The sequence below is a fragment of the Onychostruthus taczanowskii genome, unplaced genomic scaffold (assembly GCF_017590055.1).
Source record: "Onychostruthus taczanowskii isolate IOZ18803 unplaced genomic scaffold, ASM1759005v1 scaffold73, whole genome shotgun sequence".
NCBI lineage: Eukaryota > Metazoa > Chordata > Aves > Passeriformes > Passeridae > Onychostruthus > Onychostruthus taczanowskii.
In genome coordinates, this window is record NW_024505118.1 from 2,282,168 (window position 1) to 2,296,583 (window position 14,416).

The window sequence follows — 14,416 nt, forward strand, 5'->3', positions numbered from 1 at the left end:
TGCTTTGTTCCTATACAAGTGATTGATATAGTACGAACCAGCTACTGAGGAGCACAAGAAAATAGCTATTCACTATGGATTACCACTATCTTAAAGGGATTTATTTAAACAAACATAACCACATGTGATGAAAATAAGTGAAAAGTTTGTGTTGCCTAGTTCCAGTAATGCCCAAATTGGTTTTGGAAGTCCTGAAAGTCAGTTTTGAAAGTGTGTTTTAAATAAACCAAGTATTTCTGCTATGGAAGAAAAATAATGTATACATTTTTATGTTAAGTTTATAACAAGGCTTTTAAAAGAAAACAGTTACAGGTATTCAACTGCATCAGACTTCAAAAGAAAAAAGATTACACATACAATACAAAAATACAAAAAAATATTTTTAGAACTTACAAACTCAAAAGTCTAAGTGGTCAGAGCTTTCCTAAAATAATAATAATAATAAAAAAATACATTTCAAGATGCACTTTCCTTTCTGCACTTGCAAATTCAACTTTCACAAGAAGACAGTTTTAGAGGCAGGATGAAAGCAACTAATATATTGAATGCTACAACCATTTCCCAGCTGAAATTAATTTAGTGGTTGACACTATCAGGTATTTGAGTTTAAAAAGAACCTTATGCTTATTTGGGGTATGGGAGGTGGTACTGCTGGGGCAGGTGGTGGTATTGCTGTTGACAATGTTCTATTTAACCAGTTCTGTTAATAAAATGTTTCTACAAATAGGCAATCTAAATTAGACTAAAATTTAGGCAGTCATTACTAGCACTGAAATCCTTCAGCACTGTCCTGCAGCATGGAAGCTAAGAAATAAACTGACCAGATTCATGTCACTGCTGAAAATCACTGCAAAAGGAAGACAGGCAGGAAAAGGTCAAGTTTGATTTCTGAAGCTGATACTTGCTAGGAACATCAGGACTGCAGACACAGAATTCTTTGACCTGATAGTGTCCACTGAGGTCATAAGCATCAAGGCATTTTGTCTTAAATGGCAAGACAGGGAAAGTGCATCTTAGATTTTTCATACTTAAGCAGTGAGTTACTGATTTTTGGTGTGGCTTTTATTCCTTCTAGGCATAGTAAAGAAAAATATTTCAATCAAAGGTGTAGCTTAATGTACATTAGCTTGTATTTTTGGTGGTGGTTTTTGTGTACCACTAGGAAATGCTGACAAGCACTACTCAAGGCTAATGATTTAAAAGGAGCACACTGAAAATACTGATTTACCCTTGTAATGAATATTCTTTACAGACTGTATCTAATATACAGACAAGGCCAGTTTCCTTAGGACAGAACAGGCCACTGAAGGTTACACACCCTACATGAAGTTTTAAACAAAATCAGAGCTAAGTTACCAGAGCCACTCAGAGCAACGTAATTCCTAGTTTGCAGAGACTTAACAAAAGGTGACTGCAGGGAGAAAAAAAATCCAAGTTCTTACTATTTCCTGTGTAAGATTATATTCAAAGTAATAGTCCAGTAACACTTCTAGTTCAAGACAATGCTCACTCTCTTTAGCAGAATTCATAGGAGTGAACTGTTTCTCCTGTTATGAAGAGGGAGCCAGAAGTGAGAATGCAAGAGCATTCAATTTTAACCTGATTAAAGAGACAGTAACCTTTTTCATCCACCTTATTTAATCACTGACAAAAAAAATTATCTTAAAAAGGTACCACTCCAATTTCTTTATTATCTGTAACCTTTTGAAACTAATCACATGAACTACAAAATTAGCAAATGCCTTGAAATCTGTATACAAAACATAAATTACCTCTAATTTCAAACTCATTTATTAGTGTACCACTCAAAGTCTTAAAAAAGTGGCTCCAAAGATAGTCTCATACCATTCTTAAAAAAGGAAACTGTTCCTTTAATGTTACACCCTCCCCTCCCCCCAAAACACCCAACTTGTAATCCACATCATTTAGTTATTTTCTTGGTCATGGACATTTCCAAGATGAGATTTTATATTTCGTTCCCATAGCTTCTGGTTGTCAGAAAATCCATGCTTTCCTTTATTGAATGAATTTGGTCCTGCTGAGGTTGGTGTATCCCTGTGAAAAGTAAAACAAGAGCAGTTGAGAAAGCCAGCTCAACTACAGTAGACTGTGCCACATGACACTGAAAATGCCAATTTCAAGCCCAGTCTGCCCCTCTACCACACAAATTTCCTTCTGTTACATCAGGAGCCCTCACTACTAGCAACTGTAAGCTGGCCACAGAATTGATCTGTACACAGTATGTCAAAATACAGCAATGAGATGGGGCAGGAGAGGAGGTGGCAGTGGCAGTAACCGCTGCCAACTCCTAAGATTAAGAAACTGAAGATCTAAATTTGTTACTGTAGAAAAAAGAAAAGCCACCAAACTAGAGAACTTTCAGAATGACTCACTTTAAAAGCAGTGTATCATGATAAACACCTCTGAAATACAAATTCTCAAAATTCATCCCTAATTTAAGTGAAGCCTCCTCTGAAAAGATCCCTACTTATTTTAGGACTGTTCCCCTTCCATCTCAAATGTGGACAAGCAGAAAAATGACACGATTTATTATAAAGTAAAGAAGCAATTCTTTGTCTGAGAGATGATTCTTATCTTCCCCTTGCACATGAGTTTAAAAATGTGACCAGACTACCTGCTTCAAGGCAATTTATAAAAGGGAGAACCAGAAAAATACTAAGTAGAGTCAAGCAGGAATTCCTACCTATTACACTTACAAAAAAAAACCCCAAACAAACAAACAAACAAACAAAAAAACCCCCAAACAAACAAAAAAAACCCACACCAAGATAGAGCTTCTATTTAATGCAGACTCAATTTCCTCCTCAAAAAATGGAAATAAGATTCAAAGTTCAAATGCAAATGTAGTACTTTTAACCTGTAGATGACCCATTTGAAAATCTTGTTTCTGGAGAAATGCTTCTTTAACCTATTCTACCTCCTTGTATTCTCAAACCATCCTGAAGATCTGCCCTGAGCAGGTGTTCCACACAACACCCTTCTCCAAAGCACAGTTCAAAGCTGCCCTACCTTCCGATGTTCTTCATGCGCATCTTGGCTTCGGGGGGCATTTCCTCCGGCTCGCTCTGCAGGGACAAAGGAGGTCAGAGCCCGCCTGTGCACACTTCAAACGCCTCACAAGGTAAAGGCTGCACTACGGCCCTACAGGGCAGCAAAGCGACTTTGGACACAGTGCCGCTCCTACACGGTTCCAGAACAAAATATAAACTCCTTTGTTCAACTCCAGGAAAGAAGGAGCAGTAATATGACAACAAAATATTTAGCAAACCAGAAGCACAACTTTCCTTGGCCTCTCCCTAATCAAGCCTAGAGAGAGCAAGTATTAATTCAAATTATGTTGTGCATCTTATTTTCAGGGAGAAGTTATCAACATTTTAATGATTTCTTGAACTAACACAGAGCTATTGTGTGTAATTAATCAGAGCCAAAAAAGATGCTTCTAGGTTGAAAATTCCTGACGTTTATGTTAAGAACCATAAATAACCCAGTCTCTGCCTACCACACCAATGGTATTTTGTGTTATCACTGGCTTATTACTCACATCTTCATCTTCATTGAAAGCTGCTGCTACAGAAAGGGTTTTTGGAGCCAGGGTTGGAACAGGCTCTTTAGGCTTCTGGAAAAGACAAAATGCACAAGTAACGTAAGTCTACTAACTCAAAAAAGCTACCCTTGGCTTTTCAAGTATTTTGGTCAAATTAAATCAAACATCTTCACCGAAATGGGCAACTGGGAAAAAAGTTTTTGTCTGAATCAAGCACATAAAGGATTCTCTAATGACAAAGGAAAACGAGCGCTCATTTATGTGTGATCACTGAGCAGCAAGCTGAGCCCTCTCATACAACAGCTCCCCACATGCAGGTCTTAACTTTCTAGCACACTGCAGGGGTACTCAGCCAAGGGGCATGACATGAACAATTAAAACAGAACCTGAATAACTTGTGGTATTCAAAATTTTACTGCATCACTATTTCCATTATTCTTCTGGGATATTCTTATCCATCGATGTCAGAAAAAAAATGTTTATTTTCTTCCATTTTAACAATGTGATGGCTTAAAACAATTCAATGCTTTTAACCTACTATCAGTATCTAGCACACAGTCCAATTAATATAAGTTCCTTTAAAGAGTATTTCTTTTATTTCCAATTTTTTATTCCTCTATTTACAGTGTAGGAAGCTGTCAAACTCACAACTGTTACATGTACTACAACAGTGGTACCAAGAGTTACTTCAACACCACTGAGAAAAAAACCAAGTAAGTAGTAACAGATTGCTACTATAGTACTAAATCAATCATATACAGTGCTTTCTCCATTTTGCCTTTACTGGTAATTCTTTGCACACTCCTAGAAGCTGCTACTGCAGCAGAGCCCTTATGCAACTGCCTACAGCTGTTCCTGCTGATGCTGCACAACAGACAAATACCACACCATTTTTAAAGCATCTGCGCCCAAGGAATGGGGAGTGTACTAGGGGAGTAAAAATGACTGAAGAGAAACAGGTAAAGTTCAGCACTGTCCCTCACCCACTAAGTTCAGTGAACCAGAAATCCTGAGCCAAATTTATTGCCACTTTGGAAATGAGAAACTGAAGCATGCTAAAAGCCCAGAGAAGGAAGGCTTGTTCATTTTTCCAAAGTCTGAGCTGACCTGGCTGCATTTATACCCTAGAATGCTGCCAGCCCACATCTCCCTTCCATCTCAAAAGAACAGAGCACCCTTTTAATACTCCGCAGGTTCCTAAAATGCTGGCATTGCGGGTGCAAGCCTTTCATGATTAGAGTTTGAATTTGATGCAGACAGCTACTGATAAGCTATCCACCACAGTGACAGGTGGGAAATGTACATGAACTGTATTAAACAGAGAGGCAGCCCCTGGCTTGTCCTTGGAGGATTACTCTGGAAGCACAGAGAGTCATCAGATTCACATCTGAACAAGCACAAGGATACCTTGCGCTGGACAAGCAAGGAAATCAGAATTCTTAGAAATCTATCTAACAAAGCTCCATCTCTTGCATTTAACACAAATAAATCATACTGACCTTGCAAAGAACTGGCAAAGTCATGGAAATATGCTACAATTCCCCATGCTAAAATAAGATCTTTGGAGTGGAAGACAACCTATTAAGCCATCTAGATGCTTTCTTCTAGCTTTAAGCATCCTATGCAATGAAGCTCCCAGCACTCATTTCAAAGTAGCCTGAACAGCTTAACAAGTCTGCTCACTTCCCTAAGGAAATTATTGCAGACTTATCAAATCTCATTATAAAATTATTCTGCATGTTCAAAGACCTACAGTTCGTTTCAATCAAGTCTTATGATTCCTGAGACTACTGACCTGTTATTAATCACCTTGAAGTACTTACACATGCACGACTAGCTGGCCCTGCAATGCCTGCTTAAGCTTTTCCCAAGTTACCCTCACGTGAATTCAAGGTTTCCTCTGCAAGGAAGCCTCCCCCAAAGCACTTTCCTTTTCCCTCAGTTTCCCTAAAATTAAAAGCCCACAGTAAACTTACATTTGCTCCCAGTTTGATGGATATTGCAGATGCCTTCTTTGTTGTCTGACTGCCTATGGAAAATCCAAACTTGGACATTTTGGCAGGAGCAGGCTTTGTGGTGAAGTCTTCAGCTTCTTCATTAGCTGCCCGTTTCTCTGCGCTGCGACTCGAACTTTCTCCTCCATTACTGGAAGAAACAGTCTTAGTTTTCACAGGTTTTTCTGCCTCTTCTTCAGGTCCTGGTGAAGTCGAAACAACTTACCAAGATGAGCTACTTTTACTGAGCAGATTGATGGGAGCAGCAACCTCAAAAAGCATTATACTTTGGGTGCAATAGGTAAGATGTTTTTAGTGACAGCAGTTTCCACCAATGTATATTTAGTGGACAGCAAAACACAAAGAGAAGAAGAAACTGCAAGCACTCCACTACTTGTAAAGAACTTCTTGTATGAGCCAGGAAAACAATCTTGAAGCACCATCTCTTTATTTAGTATGGAAGTCAAAGTTCATGTAGTAAATTAAATGCAGATGACTAAATCTTTTTAAATTTTTAAGTTGCCACAGATAAGTTTTCATAATTGGAATCCCAATTCCAAATCTAGAGTAGATAATCTAAGTTAAAATTAATTCTACTAAATTTCTACAAAATCATGTCCATGCCAGTCTCTATGCTTGTCTGGCACAAGTCTAAAATCATGGGAGTGACTACAGTGAGGCCGGCTGTCTCAATCATCTTTCAAGTCACTGCTTGTCCGCATCTCATCTGTAATAAATCTGCCAAGCTCTGCTTGAGGAAGGAATCAGCACTAAAAAAGCATATATACAGATTTCATCTTTTCTGGGTTTGTATAGGCATGGAAAACACAGCAGCTGAACAGTGATCCACAGAGAAAAAACATTCAAGTAACACTTCCATTCCTATAAAATCAGCTTCTTCAGCTACACCAAGAGACAAAGGTGTCCTTGGAAAACTCACACTGAAGAGAGTAAATGCTTCAGCAAAAAGACACTTCCCTGCTGCTGCAATAAGCAAACCACTGCAGCAGCAGAAGGGGGGAAAGAACAAACACACATTAAGGAATGGACAGGGAAGTGCTCACAGCAGCAGTTTAAAACAACTGGAGCTAGCACAAGTTCCTCATAACATCAAATGGAGAAGAGCACCTTCCATGCACAGCAAATTCCGACCATCAGGGGACAAAGCTCTTTGCACTGCTAATGCAAAAAGCTGCTAGGTAAGATGAAGCAATGGGAGAGAAGAAAGTCTGAACTGGGGGTCAACAAGATTGTAGCTCTGAGAAAAAAAAAAAAAAAAAAAAGAAGCAAACAACATCAGGAAAGAGAAAAACTAGGGACTCAGTCTATATATGTATTTGTCTGCTATTTCCCAAATCAGAAGAAGCAGAATATACTACTTCTAGCCCATTCTTCCAGGTATCAATAAGTGATTGAAACCAAAATGGATTTATCATTCACCTTCAGAAATATGCAGACCACAAAAAAATTGTAACTTTAATAATTTTCACTGTATTAAAAAAAATGCTACTAGAAAACTGATCCAGAAAATACAGATATAAAAATGACAAACAAAGGAGGAAAGAGAAACAATCAAAATTTACACAAGTGACCTTGGGCACTGGTAGCTGTCTTAGCAGAGTTTACCAAACAGCAGCCTGCAGAGACTATGAGAGCATCCTTATATTTCATCCATAAAATCACATTAAACAATGTTCCAAGTGCAGCCTCAGTACACTAGAGACTGATTCAAGGGTAAGTAGAAGATTCACTGGCCTTAAAATTGCTGGAACCGTAGGGCTAAGTCTTCTTTTTCATAATAGACAAAATCCATAGCAGCCCAAAAGTCAGGGCAGAGGGAACCAGTTCCTAGACTAGTGCTAGCTTGAAGGTTATTACACTACTTCTTACAGCTTACTTATTTAAAGTGCAAATTCTCAAATACCACTAAGCACAAGATGAAGCCTAATACAATCTACCCACATCTGTTTTCTCACCAAATCCTAAAGAGTATCTCTCCCAGAATTAGTTCCTATCAGCACTGCATTCTGAGCATTATTTCTACTGGGCTTGCCAAAGGATGAACACCAGACTGCTGAAAGAAACACTCTTGCTTGATGAGAAAGCTGTAAGGGGCACAGGACAATGAGGGAAGGGGAGGGAGCTGTTGTGCTGTTTCATTTCTGCAGGAAACAGAAACGCAGGCATATTTACCATTAAACAGGTCTCTACCATCTCCCATGCCAGTCCACATATATATTCCAAGATATCAAGGCTGCTTTATCATTTCCTGGAGGTCATACTTCACCTGCAGAAAGCACCAGTACTATTTCCAAACTGGACTGGCTAATGCCCTTTCCATGGATTGCAGACATGAAAAGTTGTCCTCCTTCACAGCTAAGTTTTACTCATGGGAATCAACACGCCACACGAGTGGACAACTTCCACAGCCCAGGTGGCTGAAGTGACAAGAGTGACAGTGCCAGCTGCACAGCATTTCAGGATCTGTTGTGCCTGGGAACCACTGGGGCATGTGGGAACAAACCAGTCACAGCTAAATTAATTTTAAGATAAGCCCCACTATCTTGCCAAAAGCTAAGAACTGCAAATTGCTTTCAAAAATCCTCAAAGAACAACTATTCCTCCTGAGGGCCAAGGTACCTCAACTCCTTCAGATCATGTTTCAGCACACAAAACAGTACACAAGACAGTATGAACTACTGATGTGCTGATGCTGTCCACTTACTGTATGACTAATAAAAACACCCAACACCACCACCAAAAAATAAAAACCAAAAAGCCACCGAAGCCCAACAGAGAACCAAGAGTCAAGGAACTACCTAAAATCAATACTCTTCAAATGTCAGCGATTATCAGAAATAACATTTACTGTGGAGGTTATCCTGATTGGTTTACAAGCCCGATTTAATTTTTCAACAGATCTAAGAAGTGCCCTCTCCCTACAGACAGATTAAAACAAAAAAAAACCCCACTAAAACAAAAAGAAGAAACACACCAAGAAAGAAAAGCTTTATCTTTGCAAAGCCACTGTCCTCTCAACTTTAAGGGAAGAAAGAAGAAAAGAAACATACAATTAAAACTTTCCAACCAAATACTGCAGAAATTACAGGAATATCCAGTCAGAACATAAATACTATAAAACCAAACAGCAAACTTACAGATTGTTGCCATGCAAAAAATCCCCAAATGCTTAAAACACCAGTTAAAGAATATTCACTGTACCCATTTATAAAAAAGGTACCATAATTGTTGAAAGTTAATCTTTAAGGCTGTCTTCATCCTTGCAGACAGCAACAGTCGTATTTCTCTCAGAACACGGCGTAAGTACTCCGTGTATTTTTAGGAAAGAGAAATAACGCATTTGCATGGACAAGGAGAAGCTGGTGTATTTTTACAAAAGCGCCGGTAAAGCTGAGCACAGCAGGCGCGACCGGCCTCTCCTCCAGCGCAGTCCCCTCAGGCCCAAGCCACCCACTCTCCCCGCAGGGCCGGGCACCTCACGGCCGGGTGAGGGACACCTGGAGCCCCTCCCTACCCCCGCAGGACCAGCCCAGAGCCCGATCCCACCCCACAGCTCCGCGGCGAGAGGCGCTACATGTTCACCTCCTGCGGGCTGCGGCCGCTTCGCCTTCTCCCCCTCGGCTCTGCCGTCCGCCATTTTCCCCCGCCTCCTCCGCCGCCTCACGCGCCGCGCACGCGCGCCGCTCGGGCCCGCCCCCGCGAGGCCCCGCTCGCGGCCGGGCCGGCCCCGCCCCCGCGGCTGACGGTCGTCTGGAGCCGCCGCGCACGTGGGCACGGCTTCCACTCCCTCCCCCGGGGAAAGCGGGGGATCCAAGTCACCCCCCGGCACCGCACCCTGAGCCTCTGCGTCTCGGGGGTGCGAAGGAACCACGTCCGCTGCTGCGCCCTCCTCGCTGCGCGTGGTTTAACGATTACCTCCCGTGATTCACAGTATCATTCATTCCCTCACTGCCTCCTCGGTGTGTATAAATATCTAAAGTGTGTGGAGGTGGTGCGCCAAGAAGGATCCGGTGGTGCCAAGCAATGGGACAAGAGGCGACGGGCAGAAACCGATGCACAAAAGTTCCGCCTGAACACGAGGAACAGCTTCTTTCTTGCGCAGTGACCGAGCACTGGACAGGTTGCTCAGAGGGCTATGGCGTCTCCCTTACTGGAGATACTCTAGAGCCGTCCAGATGCAACCCTGTGCCATGTGCTCTGGGATGACCCTGCTTGATTCGGGAGGTTGGTCTGTGGTTCTGTAACACGAGCTCAAGTGAGCAGTGACACCACCTTCCCCCACCCCAGCGTGCAAGGCAGTTTACAGATCAGGAGAGGCTGTTTGTACGGAGGAAGAGCAAATGACAGAAGGGGCATGGTACCCACCCCATGGCAGGGGCTGGATCTAGATGAGGCCCCTTCCAGCCCAAACCATTCCACATCAGCATGACACTCAGCAGCAGGCAGCTCCACTGTTGTTTCTTCCTCGAGGAAAGTCTGCCTGAGTGAGGCACACGCACTCACACAGCCAGTCCTTGCACTTTAGGGCTTCCCAGGCAGCTGAAGGCAGCTCCGAAGCATCACCTGGAACACCACCCTAGGGTGAAGCTTTGTGTACTTCCCAACCACACACAGCTGAAAGGAGCCAGGTCTTTCCCTGTGCCAGAGGTGATCCATGCCTGCAGGCCCCTGCACCTCACCACAGGCAGTGAAGGGCAGTATCAAGCTAGCGAATCTTCTGCCTTCCAACCCCCACCTTACAACAGCATGTAGGAAGAGGTCACCAGGGAGTGGGTCACCACCAACTCGTCATCTGCCATCACTGACTTTAAGCATCACCCACACAGAAAGCCTTCCTCATCCCACAGGCACCAGACCTGTATTCAGCTGCCCATGGCAGCTCTGCAGCCTGAACACAGACTTCCAGAGAGACACCAATATATTCTGAGCTGTGAGGAATATTAAAAGGCTCTCTGCTCTTCTAAGTATTTACTAATAGGACAGTTTACCATCTCAGAAGTTCCAGCACTTCGGGAAATCTTCATTACATGGCCTGAAAACACAAGAACTCTGGCACAAAAGTCTTACACAAAAGTAGGTAAGATTAATTTATTTTTTTTTCAGCACAGTCAAGAAATTTGCCTGGTTCCTTCCAAACAGGGACTTTATTTGTGGCAGATAGAACATCCAGAAATAAATGGTGCAGTTCCCCAAACTCACACAAGGTTTTAACCATTTAGTTCAGCTATCAAAGGTCAATTCATTTGCACACAAGAGGATTCAGGAAGTAATGGGGAGAGTCTCTTCTACTTCATCTTAGTGATCTTACAGAATAAAACTGTAGACAGCCTCCAAAGCAGAGAGCTCTGAAGACCTTTGCATTCAGTAACAATCACCCTTGTGCAAGCACAGTTCAATTGAACAGACTGACAGTCTTTGTGTAGATTTTTTACAACATATTATCTTATTTCTCTTACATAATTTCAATAATGTGTGAATAAATTTAAACAGCTGGACTACTAAAGTAATTAAAAAACCCAACTCTTAATGACGGTAATTTCAAACATAAGCAACAAAATATGTTTTGAGATTAAAAGCTGAACAGGGTTCCAAGAAAACGGCACAGTTTGTGTGTAAAAAATTCATTTTCCTCCCCATCACTCTACTTCTGCTTTAGTTTATACCTCTGGGGGTAGTTTTTGGCAAATTGCTTTTCTACTTTTTCCCGTCCCTTTCCAAGTTTGAGTGTGTTGATCAGGTCTAACGTTTTTTTCAATTCCTTCACAGGCTTGTTTACAAAGCCACAGTATTTCCTTTTCGGAACAAATTCCAGAGCCTTCTTCCAGTCAGCAGTATCTTTCACAGTTAATAAAATATGCATCATTTGATCCAGTGTGAGATTTTTGGCACCAGTACTCCAAAGCAAATACTTCTCCAGTGGAAGGGCTGCAGTCTCCAGTCCTAGTCGCTTTGCCCGTGCTAAAGAGACTCCTGTTTTTATGCTCCTGTCAACCATTGACCCAACAATATAGATCTTATCGTGATCAAATGTTTTCATTACTTTGGGAGAATCAGCTGTCAGATAGATGAGCTTATCCTTTGGAAAGATTTCTGTGTAGCACTTATCTGTCACTGTGATAAGCAGTTTGTCCCATGCCTCTCTATAATTCTTGATAAATTCCCTGTGATAGAGGCTATCATCTTTGAAGTTACAGAAGTGGATGTGGAATGGGTCCACAGATCTCCGATTGCTGCCTTCACTCATTACTATCTGTCTCACTGTATTTGAGACTTCTCGGAGAGACATCTCTTTTTCATAAGACATGTCAAATACTAGAGGCTGGCCAAAGATCATGGACTGAGCAGCCCTCCAATTGTATGCTTTATCCATAGTGTGGGACCAGAAATACAGGAATGAACTCTTTTTGATCTCATCTGGTTTTGAATCTTGATCTTGTGCTTCCAGCCTCCTTTCCCTTTTCTCTTCCATCTTTCTCTTGTCATTTTTCTTGTGAAGTTCTTTGAGATGCAAATATTTTAAATACTTCTTTTTAGCTGACTTAGAAGGACACTCCATAAAGGTTTTTAGCTGTTCTTCACTAATATTTTCTGGAACTGCTCTGCCAGCTAGCCTCCACATCTCCAAAGTCTCACGTGCAGCAGCCAAACTGGAAAGCTCCTTAGGCTCTGAGACCATCTCAGTGACCTCTTCTTGCAACCCAGATTTCATTACCTTCTTCCACTCATCTAAATCCAGTTTTTCTGAGGGTTCATATGACTTGTCTTGCTTCAGACAAAGTGATAAACTCAGAGTTCTACTGAGTGGAAACAAATCCTTTTTCATCCCATGTTGTGTGGCAAATGGAAGGACAGAACTTCTTACAATTCTTCTCAGAAGCATATTAGCAAACTGCATATTTAGACATGTGCTGTGTTGCAACACTTATCTGCAATAAGAGGGGAAAAAAACTTGTCAGAAATCACAAAGAAAACACATGCACATTTTTATTCTTAGTAACACTAACAGACAATAGGTTACTTCTTGGAGGATGCTAGAAATTCCTCCTTCTACGATGATTTTACTGCTTCCTAAATAAAACAGCTTAAACCAGCTATACTTACTGCAATTCAAAATGCAGTCAACCTTCAAGAACTGTCCAAAATCTCTTCAAGTTATCTGTATCATATGACGAGCCTTCACAACCAGTCAGAGAAATGCTGCATGCAAACCAGAAGTATTTTTATATAATTTATCTATCCTGTGAAAACAGAAAGAAGAGATGGAAGAATAACAACTAGTACAAGAAAAGACCATCCTTTTTCTTTTTGCTAAATTGTCTGTGAAGTTGGCATAGGCACATAAAGCTGAGGACATAAATCCCCCAGTCCCATTAATTTTATCCACATTTGTATTTAAATATGAAAGGTCTGCAAAAAGAAAAACACACCCAAGAACATTTAATAGTTTCCTTGGCCTATGCACATTACTGAACTAAGCATCAGTGGAGTTTCAGTCCTTGAGAAAACGTGATTTGGACAAAACTAGAATTAATTCTTAATTTTTAAATCCTAATAAACTGAAAATAATGTGATATACAGAACAAGAAGTAAGATATAATATTGGGTTTTTACATATGTACCTGCTCAGGTAAGAGGCACAGAAGGAGCAGTGTATTATTTAGAAATGTTATATAACCTGGCATGTGTTTTCCTACACAGTAATTGGTCAAACTGGTGGCAGACCTCTTGTGTTCTACCATTATCAAGATTAAAAAAACAAGAACAACCAAGCAACCTAACAATGTGAAAAATTTTAAGTGCTACAATGGAAGTATCCCTAATTTTACAGTGAGTAATTTAACTACTGGCAGAAGTAATAATCAAAGAAGCATGGAGAAATCAGGGATCAGTTCCTCAATTAACTCACATTACTGGAGCTCCATTTAAGTCAATATTGAGCACTGATGACAGAATATTGATGACAGCTTTTGATAGAGCCAAGTTACCTTCCAGTGTGTCATTCACACTAACATCATTACTGCACGAATCAATCTAAGGCTCTTTAAACAACCTAGATTTGTAGTACTGAAAGTATTTTCCTTTTTTTTTTTTTAGCATGACTTCACTGCAACTCATTTCAATAAAAGAAAGGCTCTTCACTGATATTTCAGAGACTGAACAACTTGCCTTACTTCTCCAGCATAGCTGCCCACTCAGAATCACAGACTGAATAAGGCTGCAAGGGGCCACAATGGATCTCGTCCAACTCCTCTCATCAAGCAGGGTCATCCCAGAGACATGGCACAGGGCTGTGTCTGGGCAGGTCTGGAATATCTCCAGTAAGGCAGACTCCACAACCCCTCTGGGCAACCTGTTCAGTGCACGACCACCTGCAGAGTAAAGAAGTTGCTCCTCATGTTCAGGTGGAACATCTGTGCCTCAGTTTCTGCCCATTGGCTCTTGTCTCATGGCCTGGCACCACGGGCAAGAGCCAGGATCCACACCCTTGGCACTCCCTTCAGACACTCACTGACGAGGCTGCCTGCAGGGGAGCAGCACTGCGCGTGTTTAAGAACTTTTAAACCAGCCCCCGAGCACCCGAGCCGCTGAGCACCAGCTCACACCCACAGCCCCGCGCTGTGCCCCCCAGCCCTCCCGGGGACGCCGGCGCGCCCGCTCCCCCCGCTGCGGCGGAGCCCGCGGCCTCCGGGGTACCGCGCCGCGGGTGGCGAAAAGCACCTGCGGGATCTCCGGCCGCGCTCCCGCCCGCCGGGGCTCGGTCGGGTCGGGGCAGGGCCGGGCAGGGCCGGGCGGACCCCGAGGCGCCCCACGGTCACCGCCGGCCCCGACCGCGCCG

General features: G+C 42.1%; 2 protein-coding genes across 2 annotated transcripts; both read right to left on the reverse strand.

The window, feature by feature from the left end:
- Positions 1-253: 253 nt before the first annotated feature.
- On the reverse strand, positions 254-9,244 carry LOC121345443 (PEST proteolytic signal containing nuclear protein). Its single transcript, XM_041422373.1, has 5 exons — positions 9,163-9,244; positions 5,542-5,762; positions 3,563-3,637; positions 3,031-3,086; positions 254-2,055 (listed from the first exon to the last, which is right to left on the reverse strand). Exons 1-5 carry the CDS (start codon positions 9,215-9,217, stop codon positions 1,926-1,928), a joined length of 537 nt encoding a protein of 178 aa, XP_041278307.1. The 5' UTR covers positions 9,218-9,244; the 3' UTR covers positions 254-1,925.
- Positions 9,245-10,654: 1,410 nt separating this feature from the next.
- Positions 10,655-14,416, reverse strand: TRMT10C (tRNA methyltransferase 10C, mitochondrial RNase P subunit). The gene is made up of 4 exons (XM_041422456.1): positions 14,299-14,416; positions 13,752-13,949; positions 12,682-12,818; positions 10,655-12,506 (listed from the first exon to the last, which is right to left on the reverse strand). Exon 4 carries the CDS (start codon positions 12,473-12,475, stop codon positions 11,222-11,224), a length of 1,254 nt encoding a protein of 417 aa, XP_041278390.1. The 5' UTR covers positions 12,476-12,506; positions 12,682-12,818; positions 13,752-13,949; positions 14,299-14,416; the 3' UTR covers positions 10,655-11,221.